General features: G+C 33.9%; 1 protein-coding gene and 1 long non-coding RNA gene across 2 annotated transcripts; one reads left to right on the plus strand and one right to left on the minus strand.

The window, feature by feature from the left end:
- The first annotated feature begins 13976 nt into the window (after positions 1-13976).
- LOC149898758 (odorant receptor 10-like) lies at positions 13977-20983 on the plus strand. The gene is made up of 5 exons (XM_090114824.1): positions 13977-14530; positions 15094-15190; positions 19461-19565; positions 20481-20636; positions 20945-20983. Exons 1-5 carry the CDS (start codon positions 13977-13979, stop codon positions 20981-20983), a joined length of 951 nt encoding a protein of 316 aa, XP_089970950.1.
- Positions 16576-17234, minus strand: LOC149898759 (uncharacterized). Its single transcript, XR_016458030.1, has 2 exons — positions 17135-17234; positions 16576-16775 (listed from the first exon to the last, which is right to left on the minus strand). It is a non-coding gene; the product is annotated as an uncharacterized LOC149898759 (long non-coding RNA).
- Positions 20984-21640: the final 657 nt, after the last annotated feature.

The raw sequence follows: 21640 nt of genomic DNA on the forward strand, positions 1-21640 counted from the left end.
CTCAAGAGGGTGCTTCGTAAATTAATTTTGTTTTTTCACGACCTTATTACAGGCTTTTGTAATGTCCTTATCAGAGCTTTGTTGTACATGTTTTAAATATTAATAAAAGACGGGTTGCACTCCGGGAGTGCCGGCAGAAGTGAAAACTTGATTATTAACGTTGAGCATGTTTGATATTTTGGAATGGTATCCGTCTTACGCTTTTTCGATGGTCACGTGTCCTGACGCGAGTTTAGGATTTTATACCCATTACAGAAAAAGTGCTCAACGCCGATAAAGAAGTTTTCACTTAAAAAAATAGCCATACCGTTGTGTGTTGTGCTGTCCTTGATAAATAAATGTTTCTTTCTTTCTAAATATATAAAAATATCGTATCGTAGTCGTACGGTATAAAAACAAGTAACATATTTGCACATAAGAGGGGTTGAGAATCGTCAATCATGTATCGAAAATATATTATGTGCGCGTGATTGGACCCCCGTACGTCAAGCGTTTCCGCGGTTTTTACTTGTATTTTATGTTTTTTGTTTATGTACTTGAGTATTTTTTGTGGAGTAATAATTTTGTATTATTTAAAAAAAAAGACGCGTATGGCACTCGGGGACTGCCGCGGTAAAGCTATTGCATAGCATGCCTTCAAGCCACACCTCCGAGCCCGTCGGAGTGGGGAGCGTGAGGTTTTTTCGTTACGGAATTTTTCGATTCGGTCCCCGCGCTCAAGGCTCGCGATAGAAGCTATGCAATAGCTTAAATATTTTTACACGAAAATATGTAGGTATGTTTAGGAAAGTTTAAAAGCATTTGGCATCTGGCGAAACATTAAGATGTTCAAACTTTAATGTATCAATGTATGTATTTGTGTGTTTGTTTATGCTATCATAGCTCACAAACGGGTGATCTGATTATATTATTTTATAAAAATAGAAATATTATATTTTATCGAAATGGTTCTCAATTATATTCGATTGAAGATAGACAGCACTTCGCAACAGTAAATATTTATAAAAGCATTACAGATTTTCGTTTTATAATGTTGGTTGTAATTACAATAAACCTATATTTATACGTAATTAGGTTAAGTGTACCTCAATACATAAATAATTAACATCGCAATCCGCGTTTCACGTAAATATTTTATTAAAAAAACAAAAAGAAAATCCCCAACATTCAATTCGTACTCAAAATAACCTTTTAGGCAACTTCATCATTAATTTTGAAACAAAATGTTTCAAACTTTCTCCAGGCTCGTCTAAAGTATGAGTGGAATGGTGAATTGTAGCCTAAATGATAGCTTCGATATCTCGTTTTTTTGCGATATCCGTGTGTTCATTTGTTTCAGCTTTTGAATATATTATTATGTGTAAATGTGTGTGATTATATTACGAGAGTAAAAATATTTTTGAAGTGAAAACTTCTTTAGCGGCGTTGGGTATAAAATCTTAAACTCGCGTCAGGACACGTGGCCTGATCGAAAAAGCGTAAGACGGATTTTTTTTAGCCCTTATATTCCATGCGTAAGACGGATACCATTCCAAAATATCAAACATGCTGAACGTTAATAATCAAGTTTTCACTTCTGCCGGCACCCCCGGAGTGCAACCCGTCTTTTTTTTCTAGTGTATGTACTAAAAAAAGTAACTACTCTTTATGATACTCTTTATTGATTATTTTTATTTATTTTATAACAGTTGATAGCCTGCTACTAGAATTAATACCGTAGTATCGAATAATTTCAGTTATATAGCCTGAAAATACAAATGCCCCGACAGTCAAAGTTTTAATTATTGTTTTTTATTTATTAGTACATTACATATTTATATTTTATCTATATTCAAAATCTTCTGCATCTGTAATGAAAGTGACATTTTTCGAAACCACAGTATAATGTCCTCTCCTTCCTTCCTTATTTAAATTCGGCTATTTGTTAACGTTTTTGTTAAGGCACAAGATCCTTTGCCCAAAAAGGGGCAATAGGGGCAAAACAACGTCTGGGGCAGCTAGTTAAAAACAAAATTTATCACCGTGATATCACCAGCACAGTGTGTAAGTAAAATAATTTAGCAAAGAAACCGATAGGCGAAAGTTTTTTTATTATTTACTAGCGACCCGCCCCGGCTTCGCACGGGTGCAATGCTGATACTAAATACACTACAGAAAAATTGTGAATGTTGTATAGGTATAAAAATATAGCGGCCCGCTCCGGCATCGCACGGGTATAAAATACATAGCCGGGCGGCCGCAAACGCTACGTCCCGCAATTTTTAAATCCGTAACATCTTCGAAAATATTCACTTAAATCATACGGTGTTAAGGGCCATATAGATCTATATTAAATGAACAATGTATTCAAGGTATTTAATTGGTTAAGGATTAATGCTGTATTGGTTAAAATCGCTTCGAAAATTAGCCATTATTTGTCGTAAAAAGTAAATGACAAAAAAAAGTTATTGTGGGTTATCCATAAGAGATAGACATATACCATCGCGGACTTTTCTGTAGACCTTTTCAATGTGTATAATACTTAGTACATTATTTTAATTAAACTCGTAGGGTTCAGCCTGCGTTTGCAATGTAAGCGGAATAAATGTAATTTTTTACGACATCACATTAGAAACCTCAAAAATAACAGTACTTCTCCACTACTTAATGGATCTTATTATACATATAAACCTTCCTCTTGAAACACTCTATCTATTAAAAAAAACCGCATCAAAATCCGTTGCGTAGTTTCAAAGATTTAAGCGTACAAAGGGACATAGGGACATAGGGACAGGGAAAGCGACTTTGTTTTATACTATGTAGTGATGATGGCAAGCATCTGTCAAAACAATATCCGAGGACTGGAGATTCGAGCTAAACAAGTACATACTTTGTGACCTGTATTTCCCTGTGTTTGTGGTTTGTATGATGATTTTATCGTATTACCTAATACCTATGGTTATTACTAGCTATCCGCCTGTGACTTCGCGTAGTCAAAGAAAAACCCGCATAGTTCACGTTCCCGTAGGATTTCCGGGATAAAACCTATCCTATCATTTCTAAGGTCTCTATCTACCTCTGTACTGAATCTAAAGTAAATCCTTGCTTTTTGAGTTTAACCTGGACGTACATACAGACAAACAGACGAAAACTGTAAAAACTATATTTTTGGCTTCGGTATCCATTGTAGATCACACCCCAAGTATTATTTAAAAAATAAATTTAATGTACAGTTCTGACTTTCCTACGATTTTACTATTTGGATAGATTTGTTATTCTTTCATACCATAAACGGCTGATCAGTTTTCGACGAAATTTATCAACTGTGAAAAACCACATTTTCCTACAATTTTTATTAAAGTGAATACAAAATACATTTGAGAAGTATATTTAGTTACTTGGGAGACAATATTTATCATCTTTCCCTTTATTACAAGCAATTTATAACAAAAATATCGGTATTGATTAGATTTATGACCAAATTGTAGTGTCTCAAAGTTATAAGTGATCCATATTTTATATTACTTTTGTATGAGGAAAAACTAACAATATATTGTATGAAATATTATGTATAAATAATTATTATATATAAGAATGCGTGCTTTATATATATTGCTAACGTTTTTGAACCTCGCACACAAAAACTAGTAAGACAATAATTTACCTATACCCTTTTGCAAATTTGTATATGATTTTGACTCGCTTATACAAAACTACTAATCCATTTTTAATAACAATTATTTACTCATAATTCGGGTTCTAGTTAAATATATTTGCTACTTCAAATAGTGTAGGAGATAATTATTTACCTTTTGTCAGACTTAAAATGTTTAATATCGATTTAAAAATAAAATATGTAGGCATCCTAAATAATTGCAGACAATTAATTGCAAATTGCAGTCTTCATATTATAATACAAAAATAACCTGCAATTGAGAATATAATCTACATTAATTTATGAAAGAATTAACAAGCTTTATTTGTTTGTATTATAATTATCTTCACAAAAAATAAGTTTTATTTTTTCGTTCGCAATTTTACAATATTTGCTTGAGCCAAAGTTACAAACGTTTTATAGCAAGAAATGAAAATACTAAAATAATTTTTAGTGCCACATAAAATTGTTTAGTGCTAGCTTTTCTTCACGAATCTTGATTTAGGGAAAATATAAATGTCTTTCTAATAATATTGCTTTGAAAATAAATTGTTCTTACGAGTAAAAATACCATTTTTAGTACTTACGTACTCGTAATATTTAGTGAAAGTGATTCCAGTCGATCAAAACCTAAACTTATTTTTTAATACCATATTAGAATTTATATTTATAACTCAATTCTTTTTAAAAGTTTCTTTATAAATACTGTACAATGTAATACATATTATTTATTTGAAATATTGGCTGCCTATTGCGTCACCACTAATATACTAATAATGCAAAATCGCAGAAAAAAGGCACTTGTGTATTTCAAAACTCTCAAAAATTAGCTTTGAAAATTGTAAAGAGCATGTTATATTATTTGTATGTTCAAAGAATTTTGAATTTGTATTTATTTTGTTGTGTTTTTGGAGTCAAATAAATGTTTCTTTATTCTTCTATAAATAAATGTAGAAATTACGATAAAAATGTTCATAAAATAAATACTTCTGGGTCTACTCGAATCAAATTTTTATGGAACCAATTCGAAACTATTTCGCATCAAACAAAATAACAAACACGTAAATCGGTTCAGAAACCTCGGCGAAATCGGTGTACCTACATACATACATAAATAGTAAATACCGGCCGAATTGGGAACCTCCTCTATTTTTGAAGTCGGTTTAAAATAGTGGCTTTTATTTTCAGTGGTATAAAATGAAATAAAACAAACTAGTATCGCATCGGAAAGACCAACTTTACCGTTTAACTACAACTGCAGTAAGATAAAAGTGAAATTAACTCTTATCGGCTAACTTCACTCCAGTTAACTTCACTAATTGTCTTTTAAAATCTGTTTAAACTAAATATAACTATTTGGAGAGGAATTACTATAAACAGTAAAATGGAGAAATAGTTGTGTGTATTTTGGAGATATCGCATTATGTAGTTCCTTCTGTTTTACGCGATTGTTAACATTTAAGAATTAAAGACCGTTATAACGGAATAAATCGCGTTTAAAATCCGTTAAAAATTATTTCTAGATCTTATCGATATAACAAAATAAATCGCTTTTAAAAACCGTTAAAAACACTAATTTCCAGATACACTTGTATCGTATTTATGCAAATAAATATAACAATTATTAAAAAAATAAAACAGTATGTATATTTGTAAACAAATATGCCGTTCTAAATGAAAATACGTTAAAAATAAAATGACATTAAACAAACAATAATATAAATTTGTAAGGTCAATATTTATTATTTCATGTAGGTATGTTATTTGATTAGACTGAACCATTTTTAAATTGAATAATATGATGTATATTCTTATTTAACAGAATAATTGTTCAATCTATACTAATATAAGCTGAATGAGTGGCTAGCTTGAACACGCTAATCTCAAGAACTACTGGTCCGATTTGAAAAATTCAGTGTTAGATAGTCCATTTATCGAGGGAGGCTATAGGCCAACGCTAACATCACGCTAGACCAACAGGAGCGGAGCAATGCGGGTGAAACTGCAGGAAACTGCTAGTTTAGTATAAAGACTGTCGTTTATTTTTTCCCATATTTAGTAGGTACTTAAGCTATACTCCAAACAAATCGGACTAGTAGTTCCTGAGATAAACGCGTTCAAACAAACAAACTCTTCAGCTTTTTTAATATTAGTATAGATTTATCGTATGATTACTTATTTCAGATACATAGTATTTAACATATTAATATAATTGTATTTCATTCAAAAATATTGCCATGACGAGAAAACGTAATTACATTTTTAGTTCTAAATTTCATATCGGATGCTGCGTTTGCTTAACTTTTCAATTTATCTTATCTGACAGTGGGCGAAATAAATTTTCTGCGTTGCTCTGGTTTTACGTGAGTTACCAACTTTCCTATTTATTTAAATAACCTCTAGAAAACAAGATGCTAAATTATGCGGGACTCGAAAGTGATTCGAACTCAAACACTCATATTTTTCGGAATCTCTTCGTAACTATATTTTAGGGGTAGATACTTAAACATATTGTAGAGAAGTTTATGAACATCATAGATGTGAATGAAAAAATTCAAAGCAAATTATAAATAGCAAAATGCATTTTAAAAACGGGACTTGATATATTTTGATATAATTATATCACAAAAATATGAAAGTTATGCATTATCTCATAAAATAATATGTAATAGTCTTCCATTTTGCTCTTTTTCAAACATTGTTTCAGATATATATGTATATCAATTCTCTAAGGTCAAATCTGTAATTATTGTAAACTAGCTTTCCACCCGCAGCTTCGCCCGCGCAGTCAAAGAAAAACCCACATAGTTCCCGTGGGATTTCCGGGACAAAACTTATCCTATTTCCCGGGGTAAAAAGTAGCCTATGTCCTTTCTCGGGTATCAAAATATCTCTATACCAAATTTCATGCAAATTGGTTCAGTAGTTAAGGCGTGATTGAGTAACAGACAGACAGACAGAGTTACTTTCGCATTTATAATATTAATATAGTATGGATTGCATTAAAGTAATATGTAGGTACACCATTTGGCACTAACATGGGCAAACATGGATACTAGTTTTAACTTGCGTCTTTACTCGAATATAAGCGAGGTTAAAGTTATTTTTGTAATTTATATTTCGACATGACAAACTCAAACATTTATTTATTCATTTAGACTTCTTCTAGAAGTACTTGAATCGTCATAATATCAGTTTTAACATTTACCACCGATTCGGAAAGCAGTATCTATGGAGAAGAACTCAAACTCAAACTCAAACATTTATTTATTCAATTAGACTTCTTAAAAGAAGCACTTTTGAAACGTCATTACTTATTTTAAAATTTACCACCGATTCGGAAAGCAGTATCTACGGAGAAGAACCGGCAAGAAACTCCATAGTTGCTCTTTTAAATCATGTCAGTTTTACAATTTTACAAAATATATATGTAACATCATAATATATTATAATAACATGCCAAAGAACTGTCCTGTGGTTTTTTCGCGACAACCCTCCATGGGTTTTTATCGTCCATATATTCCTGAATACTGTAGTACGCTCTCTGAACTAGTACATTTTTTATATAAGTTTTAAATTTAGAAATAGCACCATAGTGACAGTTTACTGTCGCGTTCCGTACGGTGAGTGAGGGGTCCGGAGGCCCACATCCCTTCCCATCCCCTACCCATCCTCTCCTTCCCTATCCTCATTCCCTCCCATCCTCGCCCCTTCTACCTAACTCCTTCCAAATCCCTTTAAGGACAGCAACACATCCACTTCCCAGTGGAGTGGATGCTTATGGGCGGCGTGTATCGCTTAACACCAGGCGACGCGTCTGCTCGTTTGCTATCCTATATCATAAAAAAAAAAAAAATACTAAACTCTTTAATATTATGAGGAATTCTATTGTAAAAGCGTATACCTTGACCCATAAATGAATTTTTAACTTTAGCTAATCGGAAAAATGGCATTTCAATTCTATTTCTGTTCCTTGTGCCATAACAGTGTCTATCTCCTACTCTGTAGGTGTGTCGGCGTTTTGTAAGTCGGCGTTTTTGTGTATATGGAAACCAGCAAGGAACTCCATAGTTGCTCTTTTACAGGGAAACTATACCCTTGTGGAGTTGACATCGTTTAGTTCAGAACTTAAACAGTAACTTTTATTTCAAAGGTTCCGTAAACTATGAACGTTACAGTCGACCATTTTAACGAACGATAGTTCTATATTCGTTATAATATTAACATGCATTGCACAAGTTTGTTCCCGGAATACTATACGAAGTTCACATCGTTTCTATTTGTTTCGAAATATGGAGAAATATTTCAATTGAAATAGTTACCTGTATTAATTAATGTATGTGACTAGCAATGGTGTGATATTTAATTTTTATCTTACTTTGCAAAGTTAAGATTTGGATCATTGAGCTTCTTTCTTTCCTTCTTTGTCATATAGGTATGTACATGAAGACATATAAAACTCGTATTATAAATTTAAAAATAATCCTACTAATATTATAAATGCGAAAGTTTGTGAGGATGGATGTGTTTGTGTATGTTTGTTACTCTTACACGCAAATACCTAAGGTAACGGCACCAGTCGTGGACAAGCATCCAGTAATGGACAAAATAAATATTAAATTTAAATATTAAGACCAAAATTAACGTTATATAATTTGGCAATACTTAAAATAAAAGTTTGGTTCATAAGCTATCAAAATACGACATTTCATCTTATTTGGCCAAAATGTTTGAAGATGGCAGAACGTTATGTTTAGATGCTGCGACTCGTTTCGAAGAAATCCGTTTTTACTAAGAAAATCCTTAAGGAAGTGAGGACACAATTTTGGTTATAAGAATTTTTGTATAAATGTCAGCAAAATTTGATGTTACTTTTATTTATAGTAGTTAAGTGTACGAAATATTACACGATTTAGTATCATGATAGGTAATGTTGTTTAAATAAAATTCATCAGTGTCCATAACTGGATTTAATTCTATGGATATATCCATTTATGGACATTTGTCGAAAATAAACTTTTTTTAAAGGTATTAATTACATGCGCTTTTCTGTATTGTCTTTTCTTTCTGATTAATAATATACCTATTACGACCATTTCAAACAAAGGATTCCAATATTGTACAACAATTGTCCATGACTGGATTTGCTTTGGTTCCTATAATGGACATTGATATTTTTTGTTAAAATTACACTAATGGGTCCAACAACATAATATCTAATAGAGAGATCTAGAGAGTTCTCTGATGAACTGTTTGGATCGTTGTCTGCTGCTAAATTCCACCACCATATAGCACACACGCTTAAATTTCATCCACACCATCTTGACAACAGTTTAAAAAAAGCTTTTTGCCTCGTGCTACAATTTGGAATCCATATCGATGGACCGATCAGATTAAGGCTGCTGGCGGATTCAAATTGGCGATTCACTTCACGAGTGTAGCGGAATGCCAGGAAACAGAGAGATGGCGGAACATCGTGACGCGGGTAACATCTACCCCCCTAGAGTGATATGACGAAGAAGAAGAAGTCCCAAAATGGATGGAATGGCAGTACTTTTTTTAGTTATATTTTTCATTCCTGACTTAAAAAAAACCATATTGGTGTTTCTTAACGGACATAACTCGTATTTAACGATGCATTTGTCCAATTTTTGCCTAGAAAATGGAAATTAAGACTGTTTTAAATATTATAAGTATGCAAAATAATTACCGTTTAACGTTTTATTAGTAAGGCCATTAATTTCAAGCACCTAAATAAACAGATAAATAGAAGGACGTTTTGCCTATTATTGCACGCCTCATAAGCGAAGCGTTGAGGTGGGTACTACTGTCACTTCGCGCAAAACATCTGATTTTTCAAACTTAAAATGTCTTTATGTATCATACATTGCACTTGTAAGATAATACATACACACACATATTAAGAAAAAACACTATTTTTAACGTTCATGATATTTTTGATGTCATTTTTGTTATTTAAACTAGTTAAAAAACAGTTTAAAAAAGTTCTGTCTTGGACGTCCGTGTGTCTGTATGTGCGGATCCTTTTTCTTGTTAACACGATAGCGACCGAAATACTTTACTAATCGAGTCTTTTTTTTTCTCTTACGCTTGAGTATGCTCAGGAATAGAACCCTTTCATTTTTCAGGGTCTGATTCGATTTGGTTTAATTGTTATTAAATAAACAAAAATAATAATTAATAAATAATTATTAAAAAAAATTATGAGGCGTGCACTTTTGGATTTTCCAAACTATTTATCTCTTTATTCAGTGAATACGTGTAAACAAAATAAAATACATAACTGTGTCCCCACTTCGCAAACCACGTAATTATGAGCGTAAGTATTTGGAGGGAAATTCTTAGAGATTGTCTCTCTGAAACTTTCGTAGGATAACGGAGTAGGGTGCATATGCAGTAATAAATATTAATCCTACTAATACTTCTGAACCGATTACAATGAAATTTGGTAGGTAGGTAGCTGAAGACCCAGAATAACACATACTTTTATCCCGGAAATCCTAAAGGTTTCTTCTATACTGCGGGTTCTTACCCTGCGGGTGTTTCTTTGAAAACGTGCTTGCTTTTTTATTTTTTTAATGGCAATATATTTATATATTCCTACATTTTGATAGATCCGTTTGTGATCCGTACACAAAAACTGCTTATGAAAAATAAAAAAGGCAATTTCTCTATCAACGCAATATAAAACATATTTTAAAATATATTTTCATTTTTGCACAATTTCCAATATTATTTTTAATTTGAAGCATTTTGTAAAGCTCTTTAATTAAATTTTTCGCACAATCACTAATGTAATCAATCGATTTAAATACATTAAAAGTACACAGTCACTATTGAAAATAAATTCATTTTCCATTTTCTTTAACAGTCAATTATTTCAACCGATTTCAACATAATCCAGACATTTTCGCCTTGAACTCAATTATTAATTTTATAAATTTATGCTTCATTTTCTTTTAAATACTCAACCAATTTATTTAATATAAAAGTGATATAATTCAGTCATTTTCGCATTACTTTATAGTGTGACAATGTCTATCTGTCTCTATGTATTTTTATCTTTAAAGCTTGATTTTAATACGGTTTCGTTTATAGATAGAGTTGTTTTCGAAGGTAGTAGATATACAATTTGTTAAATTTTAGACAAAGCGATGCCGCGAAAGTAAATAAAAAGAGCGGCTGTTCTGACACGTGCTTGGCACAATCAATTTTTTTTTCAGTATGAATTGAAATTGAAAATAATTGATTGTGCCGATCACGTGTCAGAACTCAGCAGTTAAACTTCTTAAAGATTCAAAGATACCAACATCATCGCTTTACTCCATGACGTGACGGTTTTCCCATGACGCGACCTTGAAATTTTACTCTCGATAAAGTAATTTATTTTTAAGTATTTATTTCCCGTAATCCCAACATTAATAGTCACCCTATTCCAAGAACTGTACAGTACAGGGCTCTTAACAATTCCACTTTTCAGTTAAAATATCCGGTGCCTGCAAACCCCTGCTACCCATTTCTATTTGCTTTTAAACACGTCCAAATATTTCATTATGAACCTTTTTGGGATTAACGACTTTATTAACGTTTTTGTGACTGTTTTAAAATAAAACTTGTATGTTTTGAACACGCTTTTATTAGTCTCGTCATTAGATATATTTGTCTTCAGTTGTTTTGATATTATACTAAGTGTTTATTTATTATTTTAACTTGAATATAATTTTTGAATGGTCTATTATTTGCTTATTACATAAACTAGCTTTCCACCCGCGACTTCGCCCGCTTTGTCTAAACCTAATAAAATGTATCCTAAAACCTTGCTCTTGAATCACTGTATCTATTAAGAAAACAGATTCAGAATCCGTTGCGTAGTTTTAAAGATTTAAGCATACATAGGGACAGAGAAGAGACTTTGTTTTATACTATCTAGTGATTAGTGAAGCAGGTGAAACAATTTAGACCGGGAGATACTGACACAAAATTTTGAGTCATTTGTAACAGGATGGCGGTTCTACAGGGGTCTTAGTAAGCAATGACAAAAAGAAAAACGATGACGTGAACGCTGGTACCGGCGGCTTAGTCGCGTGGACGTTAGTCGAACTCGTCGGAAAATAGCGAAAGTCAAACGATTTGTAACAGTATGGCACTTATTTTTCCTGTAAGTTTGAGGAGCAACAAATATAAATACAAAATTTCAAAGATCTATGTGTTGGAAATCTTCACTTATATAAATTAATAATAAATTAAGTTTTCAAGTATGACAGCACTTTTTCCCCCTACTAGAAGTATGGCAAATATAATAATGGTCACATTTTATCAAATACTCTCCAAAAATCCAAATGCAATACTGGTACAAAAAGTTTGGCGAAATAAAATTTTTTTGCAGATTTTCGGCGGTATGGCGACCATTTGGAATCGTCCGAAAAGTATGGCATGGCGATTTTCGTAAATGGCTGCACGACGATAGTTACCTGTGCAAAAGTTAGCCTGGTACAAATGGTTGAATGATTGTTTTATTTAAATCAACACATTCGCGTCGGTATGGCGGGCTGTAAGTCACACCGGAAAAGTATGGCATGACACTACCGCCTACTACTTTTTTATGGGCTATCGGTAAATTCTAAAATTTTTGTGTTACAAATCGTTTGACTTTCGCTATTTTTCCGACGAGTTCGACAAACGCCCACGCGACTAAGCCACCGGTACCAGCGTTCAAACCATCATTTTTCTTTTTGTCATTGCGTACTAAGACCCCTGTAGAACCGCCATCCTTGTTACAAATGACTCGAAATTTTGTGTCAGTATCTCCCGGTCTAATTGCAATGAATGCAACATCAATACAACTACATGTAACATCACGACCAAGATACGCATTTTGCAAACAACGTCACGCCAAAAAACTAGCTTAAAAACCAACATACAATTCTACAATTACTCATAATCGTTTTATAATTACAACTAGTACTACATTGTTGCAATTAATTCACTTTATTATTCACGACTATACACCGAATGACACCTTACGAACTAATTTAATATTAATTTTGACTGAAGAGATGCAAGAACACATTGTATGCAGGAAATCCATACTAATATTATAAATGCGAAAGTAACTCTGTCTGTCTGTCTGTTACTCAATCACGCCTGAACTACTGAACCAATTTGCATAAAAATTGGGTATAGATATATTTTGATACCCGAGAAAGGACATAGGACAAGGTTTTATCCCGGAAATCCTACGGGAACGGGTTTTTCTCTGAAAACGCGGGCGAAGCCGCGGGCGGAAAGCTAGTACTAAATAAACCAACGTTTTGCTGGTTGACAATAATTTAGAAGCATGCAGTGGAAAACCGGAGTTTGAGTCCACATAATTCGTTTGTATTTTGGCACTAAACTGGAAACGTGGTTTGTAATAACGGCTTAATACTATAGCGTTTGCCTTTTTGTTATAAAGTATGACGACTTACTATATGAACAAAAACGAATTCGAAGTCTTGACGATGTTATGGATGATGGCATAATTGTCAATTTTTATTACTTACTAGCTTTCCGCCTGCGGCTTCGCCCGCTTTTTCAGAAACCTAATAAATTATATACTAAAAGTCTAAAACATTGCTCTGGAATAACTCTATATATTAAAAAAAACCTCATCAAAATCCGATGCGTAGTTTTAAAGATTAGCATACATAGAGGTAGAGAAAACTACTTTCTTTCATAATTATGTAATGATAAGTTTAATATTTAAAGGGTTCAAATGAGCTATTTAATTATGTCATAACACGATAAATCTCGAAAATTTTCATCTGGTACCTACATTTTATGTAATGTGTAAACAACGTTGCTGTCAAGTTCATTTTCAACATGCCTTATAAAAGATACTCAATGTTCATTCCAGATTTACTTTAACGTGTTTAATTCGTGTTTATTTTGTTTTCGCGAATAATTAAATTTCACTCAGAGCTCATAGTTGGGCATAAAATCCGAGCCTTATAATTGACTTACATTTGGCACATCACTAGCGAAGTAATTAACACAATTATAAACGTTTCGTATAAAATACATTTCACTTTAATTATTTCGCACATTCTTCAAAATGTTTTCGTCACTTCTTCTACAATTTGAGGATCCGAATAGGCCTTTCCTGGGACCTATCATTAAATACCTGTCCTTTTGGGGCCTCTGGCTTCCAGATGGCTTTCGAAATAAATGTTTTGCTATCCTCATTCAACTCCTAGAGACGATTTTCATAACAACCGAATTCCTTGACATTTTCTACGTAAAAACTGACCTGAACCTACTACTAACGAACCTAAAATTTTCCATGCAGGGCGTAATCAACATTTGCAAGGCATGGTCTTTGATTTTCTGGCAGAAAGACTGGCGGAATATTTGCGAATATGTGACTAGAGCTGATTTAGAAAACCGTCGTTCAAAGGATCCGCAACAAGAAGAAACTGTCAGGAAATTCACTCGATATAGCCGGAAAGTGACCTATATGTTCTGCGCTTTATCTTACGCTACTGCTTTTGTAGTTATATTCCAACCAGCGTTCAAGTACCTTTTGTCCCCGAAGTATAGAGAGAATACTAAAGACGGGACAGAAGACTACATGGAAGTCGTGAGTTCCTGGGTGCCTTTTGACAAACATAAAATGCCAGGTTACTTCTTTGCTTGTGTGATCCAAGCTTTTGGTACTTTATTAGCTTGCGCCTGGATTACTTCTTATGATATGATTGCTTTGTCTGTTATGATATTTATTCGATTGGAATTGGAGTCTATTAGAATTGATTGTGCTACAATATTTGATGTAGATGATGGTGATATTGTTTTGGACAGAATTCAAACGTGTCACCGACGTCATGTGGAGTTGATAAGGTAAGATGTTTTACAATAATATTATCTTGTGTTCGGTTTTTACTAACTATAATTATTTAACTAACTTGCTCTTTGTTTAATGATATTTTTATATTAATACTAGCGGTCCGCCCCGGCTTCGCCCGTGGTACATATGAAAAATAGATGTTGGCCGATTCTCAGACTTACCCGATATGCACAGAAAATTTCATGAGAATCGGTCCACCCGTTTCGGAGGAGTATGCAGACTAACATTGTGACACGAGAATTTTATATATAAGATTGTCTTTTTGAAATGAGAAATAGAATATAACGTAATGAATATTTTTGTCATAGGTACCCAGCGACACTATTAATCTGAAAACGAGACCACTACTTATTTCATCTGTTAATGGCATACCTATAGAATATTAAAAAATTAAAACACACACATACTACACCTACATACATTCAAAAATCAAACACCCAGAGCTATGAAATTTTATCAAATCTTAATTTGAATTCTCTTCGAAAAATTTCATTGCAGTGTTTGTCTAAGGAAAATAACAATATTGTTACATATGAGTATAACTTTTCTGTAACAGATGCTGTCGGCTATATAACTCTTGCAGTTCACCAATTCTGATGTTATACACTTTTATTTGCACAGTAATGCTCTGCGCTACAGCTCATCAAATAAACGTAAGCGATTTATTTATTTTGCTCCTAAATAAGTTAGAAAACTAAAGGTTTAAAAAACTTTATGAGCGTATGATAAATACAAGTATGGGAATGCATACGAAATAATTTATATCTAAAATGTTAATAATAAAAAAGAGTGTGCCGAGCACACGTGTCAGAAGTGAGACTTCTTTGGCAAGATTCAAAGTTACCAAAATCGTCACCGTACATGATCGTACATGAAGTAATTCATGACGTAACGGTATTGCCATGACGCGAATCATTTTTTGCGCCTAAAAATGTTTCACTTCAAAAATGAAGTGTAATAACTAAAATAATCATAAATGTAGAGACTCACTTCAGAGCAAAAGTACGTAACTTATGGTATAAAATAAAATAATATATAATTTGTAGTAATCATTTCTTAATGATATAGAAATAGATTCTTACTTACATCTAACAATAACATTATAATAATAAAACCTGTACAAACATACAATAAAATAGGTTATATCTATACTAATATTATAAAGCAGAAGAGTTTGTTTGTTTGAACGCGCTAATCTCGGGAACTACTGGTCCGATTTGAAATTTATTTCGATGTGAGATAGCCCATTTATCGAGGAAGGCTATCATCACGCTAAGACCAACAGGAGCGAAACCACGCAGGTGAAACCGCGCAGCACAGCTAGTTTCATAATAATTACATTAATTCAATACATATTATTTTATTCATATTATGTTAATGTAAATATAACAAAGCGAACCGAGCAAATCAAATTTAATGAAAAGGGTATTCTTGTAATTTTCTCAAGTATAAAATCAAACTATATTTGGCTTACCTGAATTTCTAATATCAAAGCTAGTGTAGGTATTGTTTCTATTAACATTTTCTTGGTCTTTAAAAATATAATATACTTAGAAATGTTGAATTCGTATGTTAAAAGTATTTATCCATTTTTTGAAAACGACCCTTGCTCATTATTGTTTCTTACTTATAGAGTCAATTTCATAGTAAAATTTGAATATAATTTAAAATTAATGTTCACTATATTAGAGCTATTGAAAATTAACATTATACATAGGGTCAACTCATCTAATTCTGTGACAAAACAGAATATGAAAAAAAAAACAGGTTAAACTTTATAAATTTTATTTTTATTTTTAATAGGAACATTAATCAATCTTCTATTTATCAAATGGAGCAAGTGTAATCTTAACACATATGAATTAACTCAGCGTAAAATGAGCTTAATCAAACCGCGATGACTTGTCTAATTCTGTGACAATCACCATAATTCGGTGATAGTACTTCTCTAATTCTGTTATAACCGAATTAAGTGAGTATTTATTATTTTTTAACACAAAAGTAAAACAAAATACAATTAATAAAAAATATAAACATATTGAAAGTAATAATTATGTATTTATTTATCAATGAGAAATTATCAAAAGAGGGGAACCATAAAAAATTAATATTGGACTTTATAATTGTTTGTGTGAACAGTGTACAGACTCATTTTTGACTGCAGAATATTTTGAATTGCGGATGTCAGCGTTGTTTCATTATATTTTCTATTTTTATTTTTGTCTTCCTCCATGCTGTCTAAAATAAAAAAAAATAACTCACTTAATTATGTGATAAAAAAAATAACGGACTTTTTAAAAATGCTTGAAAGCGATCCTACTTTTAAACCTGAGTAAAAATAAATATTTTCTGACTTAAACGACTAACGTATACGTACTAAAAACAATTATTTATACACGAATTGAAAATAATAAAAATTTGCTTGGTTAATTCGGTGACACTGTTTTGAGTTGCAATCTTGAAAATCGTTAACTTTTTGAACCCAGGAAATAAGGTATTATGCAAAAACAAATGAAAAATTACTAAAACCTTTATCGGTATCAACAAGAATATGTTTTTAACAATTAATTGTCAAAGTATCATGAACTAACACTCACCTTTTCTATTTAAAATTAATTAAATAATGACAGCACAGTTGCACGCTACCGGTGAAACGTCAAACATGGCGGGCGCAGTGACAAATTCCGTGATTGTTACTATCTCACCCGCACGATTTTAACAAAAATTTGTACACGAAAAAAAGCTTTATTACCATACCATAGGGTTAATTTTAATGTATTGGATTTTACTCCTATAACGCTGTAAAAGAGTCCAAACGTTGTATCTCCGAATTAAGTGAGTCACATAATTAGGTGAGTTTACTATAGAGGTCTGTGGAAGAATTCTGTTTATAAAACGTGTAATTCAAAATATGTACAAATAAGTAAAACATTTGAATGTAAACAAGCATACTTATAAATCTAATTAACTTCATCGTATAACATAAATACATAGGTACTTATAACCTACCTACAAATTTTCGCTTAAATTTGTAACGCAGTTTTCACTAATCCAAATTACAAATTATTTAAAGATTTTTAAATTAATGAATCATACCGTGAGTACTGAATATATTGTAAAACAAATGATTAAATAAATTAAAATGTACTTTTGTTCCAAAAATGGTATGATATAAAAATATAAAAAAAGGTTTTGTCAGAAGTGGGATTCGAACCCACGCCCTTAGAGAGGACCAGAACAGCTCATACCTTTTTTTTTTTTTTTTTTTTTTATTTTTTATTATAGTGGGGAAATCTTCTTAGATACCCCCGGCTCCCGGGGATGGAGCCGTGGTTATGTCGGATTTCTACCGACTAAAACCCCACTCTGTTCCATCGCGCTGCTTTGGACGGAACTGCGGGAACGGTTACGACTCTACCGCGTGTCCCGCCCAGCAGATGCCCGTTTCCAGGCCCACCACTAAAACCCCCCTCGCTGGTGGCTGCTGGAACGAAGGCTTACGCCACCAACGCGCAGACAATGGATCTTTCCCCGCTCCATCATCCGCGTTCCCCCGAACCCCCGACCCCATCACCGTCCGGCCGGAGGGTGCACGCCGGAAGGTCCTCCGATGTGTTTTCACACATCGGAGGACCTTCCGGCGCACTTTTATAGAGATTACCTCGCAGCCCCCACCTCACCAGAGGTGGCGGCCCTCGGTCCGGCCCCACGGACCGGATTACGAGTTGGCAGACGGCCGTTTTACAACAGCCGCCGCCCCACACCTCTCTGCAGGAGTCTCCGCGCGTCATCACAATGAAGCGTCGGGATCCCGCCCTCCGCTGCACGGCGTGGCTTGCTAAACTAGCGAGCCCGCCGCGCCGCGACCTCTGGCCGCCATCCACCGCCGCATAAAAGCCGGCTCCTCTCTGGCCCACAAACAGGACCTCTGCCGTCGGGTCAGTCGAGGCTTTCCAACCCCAACTGCCGTTCAGCGCCACCTTTGCCTAGTGGACACGGGGCCCGCCAAGCCACGACCTCTGGCCGCCATCCCACGCCGCACACAGCGGCCGCTGGGCCACACCTAGCCCTGGCCGTCGGGCCGGTCGAATCTCCCCGACTCTAAACCAGCCGTTCAGCCCCTCGCTGGTCCAATTTCGCTTCACTCAGAGGGCCATAACTCTGAGCTACTGAGCCCCTCCGCCGCGACAAGGCCTGGACCGTTGGGGGGAGAACAGCTCATACCTGCTTAGCAGGCAAGGATTACCTTGAGTCTGGCGCCTTAGACCGCTCGGCCATCCTGACAGTGGTGGTAGGTGTGAAATTGTTAATTGGTTTTAACACAATAATTATCTATCGATTAGAAACAAAGGGCATAGTAAAAAAAGGGCATACAAACAATACGTTTTCCCTTGATTGGAAACAAAGTGCATCGTATAAAATATAATTAGTATTTTCTTTCTCAAAAATAAGTCGTGTGTAAGTAAATGTGTAGGGAAATTAAGACTTTTATATTTAATAACAGTTTAGATTGTTATTATTAAAAACAAAAATCATATTTTAAAATAACATTATTTAAAATACTGTAATATTGATGTTTTATTTTATTTTTCGTCTCGGTTTAAACTGACCGACGTCAGACGCCAGTAAAAGCGCCTTGTATAAATGAAGCACCACAGTGAAGCACCTACTAAAATATAATTTTAAATTATGATTTAAAATTTTAAATTATTTTTTGACGTGACAACGTCTTATAATTCGATAGAGTCTGGCTGCACGCACGAAAAAACATGAGTCATGCGGCGTTACCTCGCTCTGAGGCGTTCCATGGGCTTGAAGTGGAAGCGAGAGCGCGGAACGAGCGACAAAGCACAATCGGACGTTGTCACGTTCAACTATCGTCAGTAAACCGACTTTACAGACAACCAATTTTTTATGTTACAGATGGAAACAAATAAAATGCAACAAATGATGACATTAATTTATCTCATATTTGGTATATCTCAACTGTTTCTTTATTGTTGGCACAGCAACGATGTTTATTACGCTGTAAGTAAATATTTTGGTAAAAAATGTTAACTTTAAAATTAATGGAAAGCTATGATTTTTATTTTTTTCATCGTGGATGGTTATAGAGCAGTGGTGGCTCAGTGGTGAGACCTCGGACTTCGACTCGATAAGTCCGGGGTTCGAGACCAGGCGAGCGCGCAGGAAATAAATTGATTTTTCAATTTATCTGCGCATGTTGTAACATCACCACTGCTCGAACGGTGAAGGAAAACATCGTGAGGAAACCGACATGTCGAAGAATTAAAAAGTTCGACGACATGTGTCATCCGCCAACACGCATTTGGCCAGCGTGGTGGATTATGGCCTGTACCGTCATAGGAGGCCCGTGTCCCAGCAGTGGGAACGTATATATGGGCTGATGATGATGATGATGATGATGGATGGTTATTGGTTGTAATATTTAACCGACTTCAAAAAAAAAGGAGGAGGTTATCAATTCAGCCGGTATGTTTTTTTTTTTTTATGTATGTACACCGATTACTCCGAGGTTTCTGAACCGATTTACGTGATTCTTTTTTTGTTCGATGCGGGATGGTGTCGAATTGATCCCATAAAAATTTTATTCGGATAGGCCTAGTAGTTTTTATTTTATGAGCATTTTTGTCTACATATTTGTAAATGTTGCGAGTGCAAGTTTGAAGTCGGTTGTTTTTAACGCAGTTATCACTTGTTAATTATTAATATGATATTATTAACTTCACCTGTTTGTATATAACTGCCAATATTATGTAGCAGACTCGTTTAGAATCGACTATACTCACTGTAAATGGACAAAGATTCAAACTTTGTACACATATCAAGGATAATGTGACATTATAATGAATTCATGACTTTATCGTATTAAAACATGATTTTAATTTTTTTTTAACTATATTTATTTGTTGTATTTTTCAGAGTATGGCCCTTGCAACAGGTCCGTATGAAAGCAAATGGTGGTCACAAAACGCATCAAAACAGAGAAGTATTTATGTCCTGGTTGGACAATTATCCAAATTAATTATATTTACCGCTGGACCATTCACAAACTTAACTGTAGCCACTTTTATAAATGTAAGTATTTTTATTAAAAAAAATATATATACAGTAATTTTCATTTTCAATCTGATAATATACACTGAATAAAGAAAAAAAAACTAATGTCAAATGAAAGACACAAATAAGTGTGTATGTTTGTTAGGTAGGTACTCTTTCACGCGAAAACCACTAAACAGATTTTGATGTTGTTTACAAGTAAAACATAAGCAAAAGAAAATACATTTTCCCCTATATTCCTCGCGGCACAACTAACTAGTCATAAACACGAAATTGACAAAAAAGCGCTTCAAGCGATGTTAAACTAATTCGTACAACAATTACAGATTCTCCGAGGCGCTTACAGCTATTACACGCTGCTTTAACTTGAAGATTACTTCGCTAACTTCATTAGCCAGCACGATACACGTATGACGTAAGGACCAGATTAAATGGAAATTAAAATTATGTCACATACCTATAAGTAGAGCAGAACATTCTATACATTTTCACTTATAATACCACAAGAGCTTCAAAATTATCGGGTATTTTCCGATAGGTTCGTTGCAAACAAATGAAGGAGTCAAGTTTTTAGTCAAGGTTAAACTCGCGCTTCGCGCTCGTGATTTTTCCTGAAAAACTTGACGACTTTATTTGTTTGCAGGGAACCTTGAGGGAAATGCCAGATAATTTTGAAGCTCGTGTGGTATTCGGGAGATTATTTTTCCGTCCCAAATGTCGGCCAATAATTTCACAATTGAATTGAACCTGTCAGTTTGACGTCAACGACCAGAGAAAATTTTCAAAAAATTATCAGTATAATACCATGTAGGTTGTACCACGTGACGTCGAATGGTGCAATTCTATTGGTCGATATTTGGGTCGGAAAAATAATCACTGTAAAACTGCTTTCACTGTAAAATGCTAAGCGGCATTCCTTTTAGCTAGTAGGTTTTAGTAATTAGCTTGTAAGTACATAGATTGTTAATTTTTAATGTACCTGGCCTGCTTGCTAATAAAGATTTTATTATTATGTTTCTCTT

Source organism: Colias eurytheme, chromosome 22, assembly GCF_061535395.1.
Source record: "Colias eurytheme isolate Ceu_HAF_F1 chromosome 22, ilColEury1 Martin Lab GWU primary, whole genome shotgun sequence".
Classification (NCBI taxonomy): Eukaryota; Metazoa; Arthropoda; class Insecta; order Lepidoptera; family Pieridae; genus Colias; species Colias eurytheme.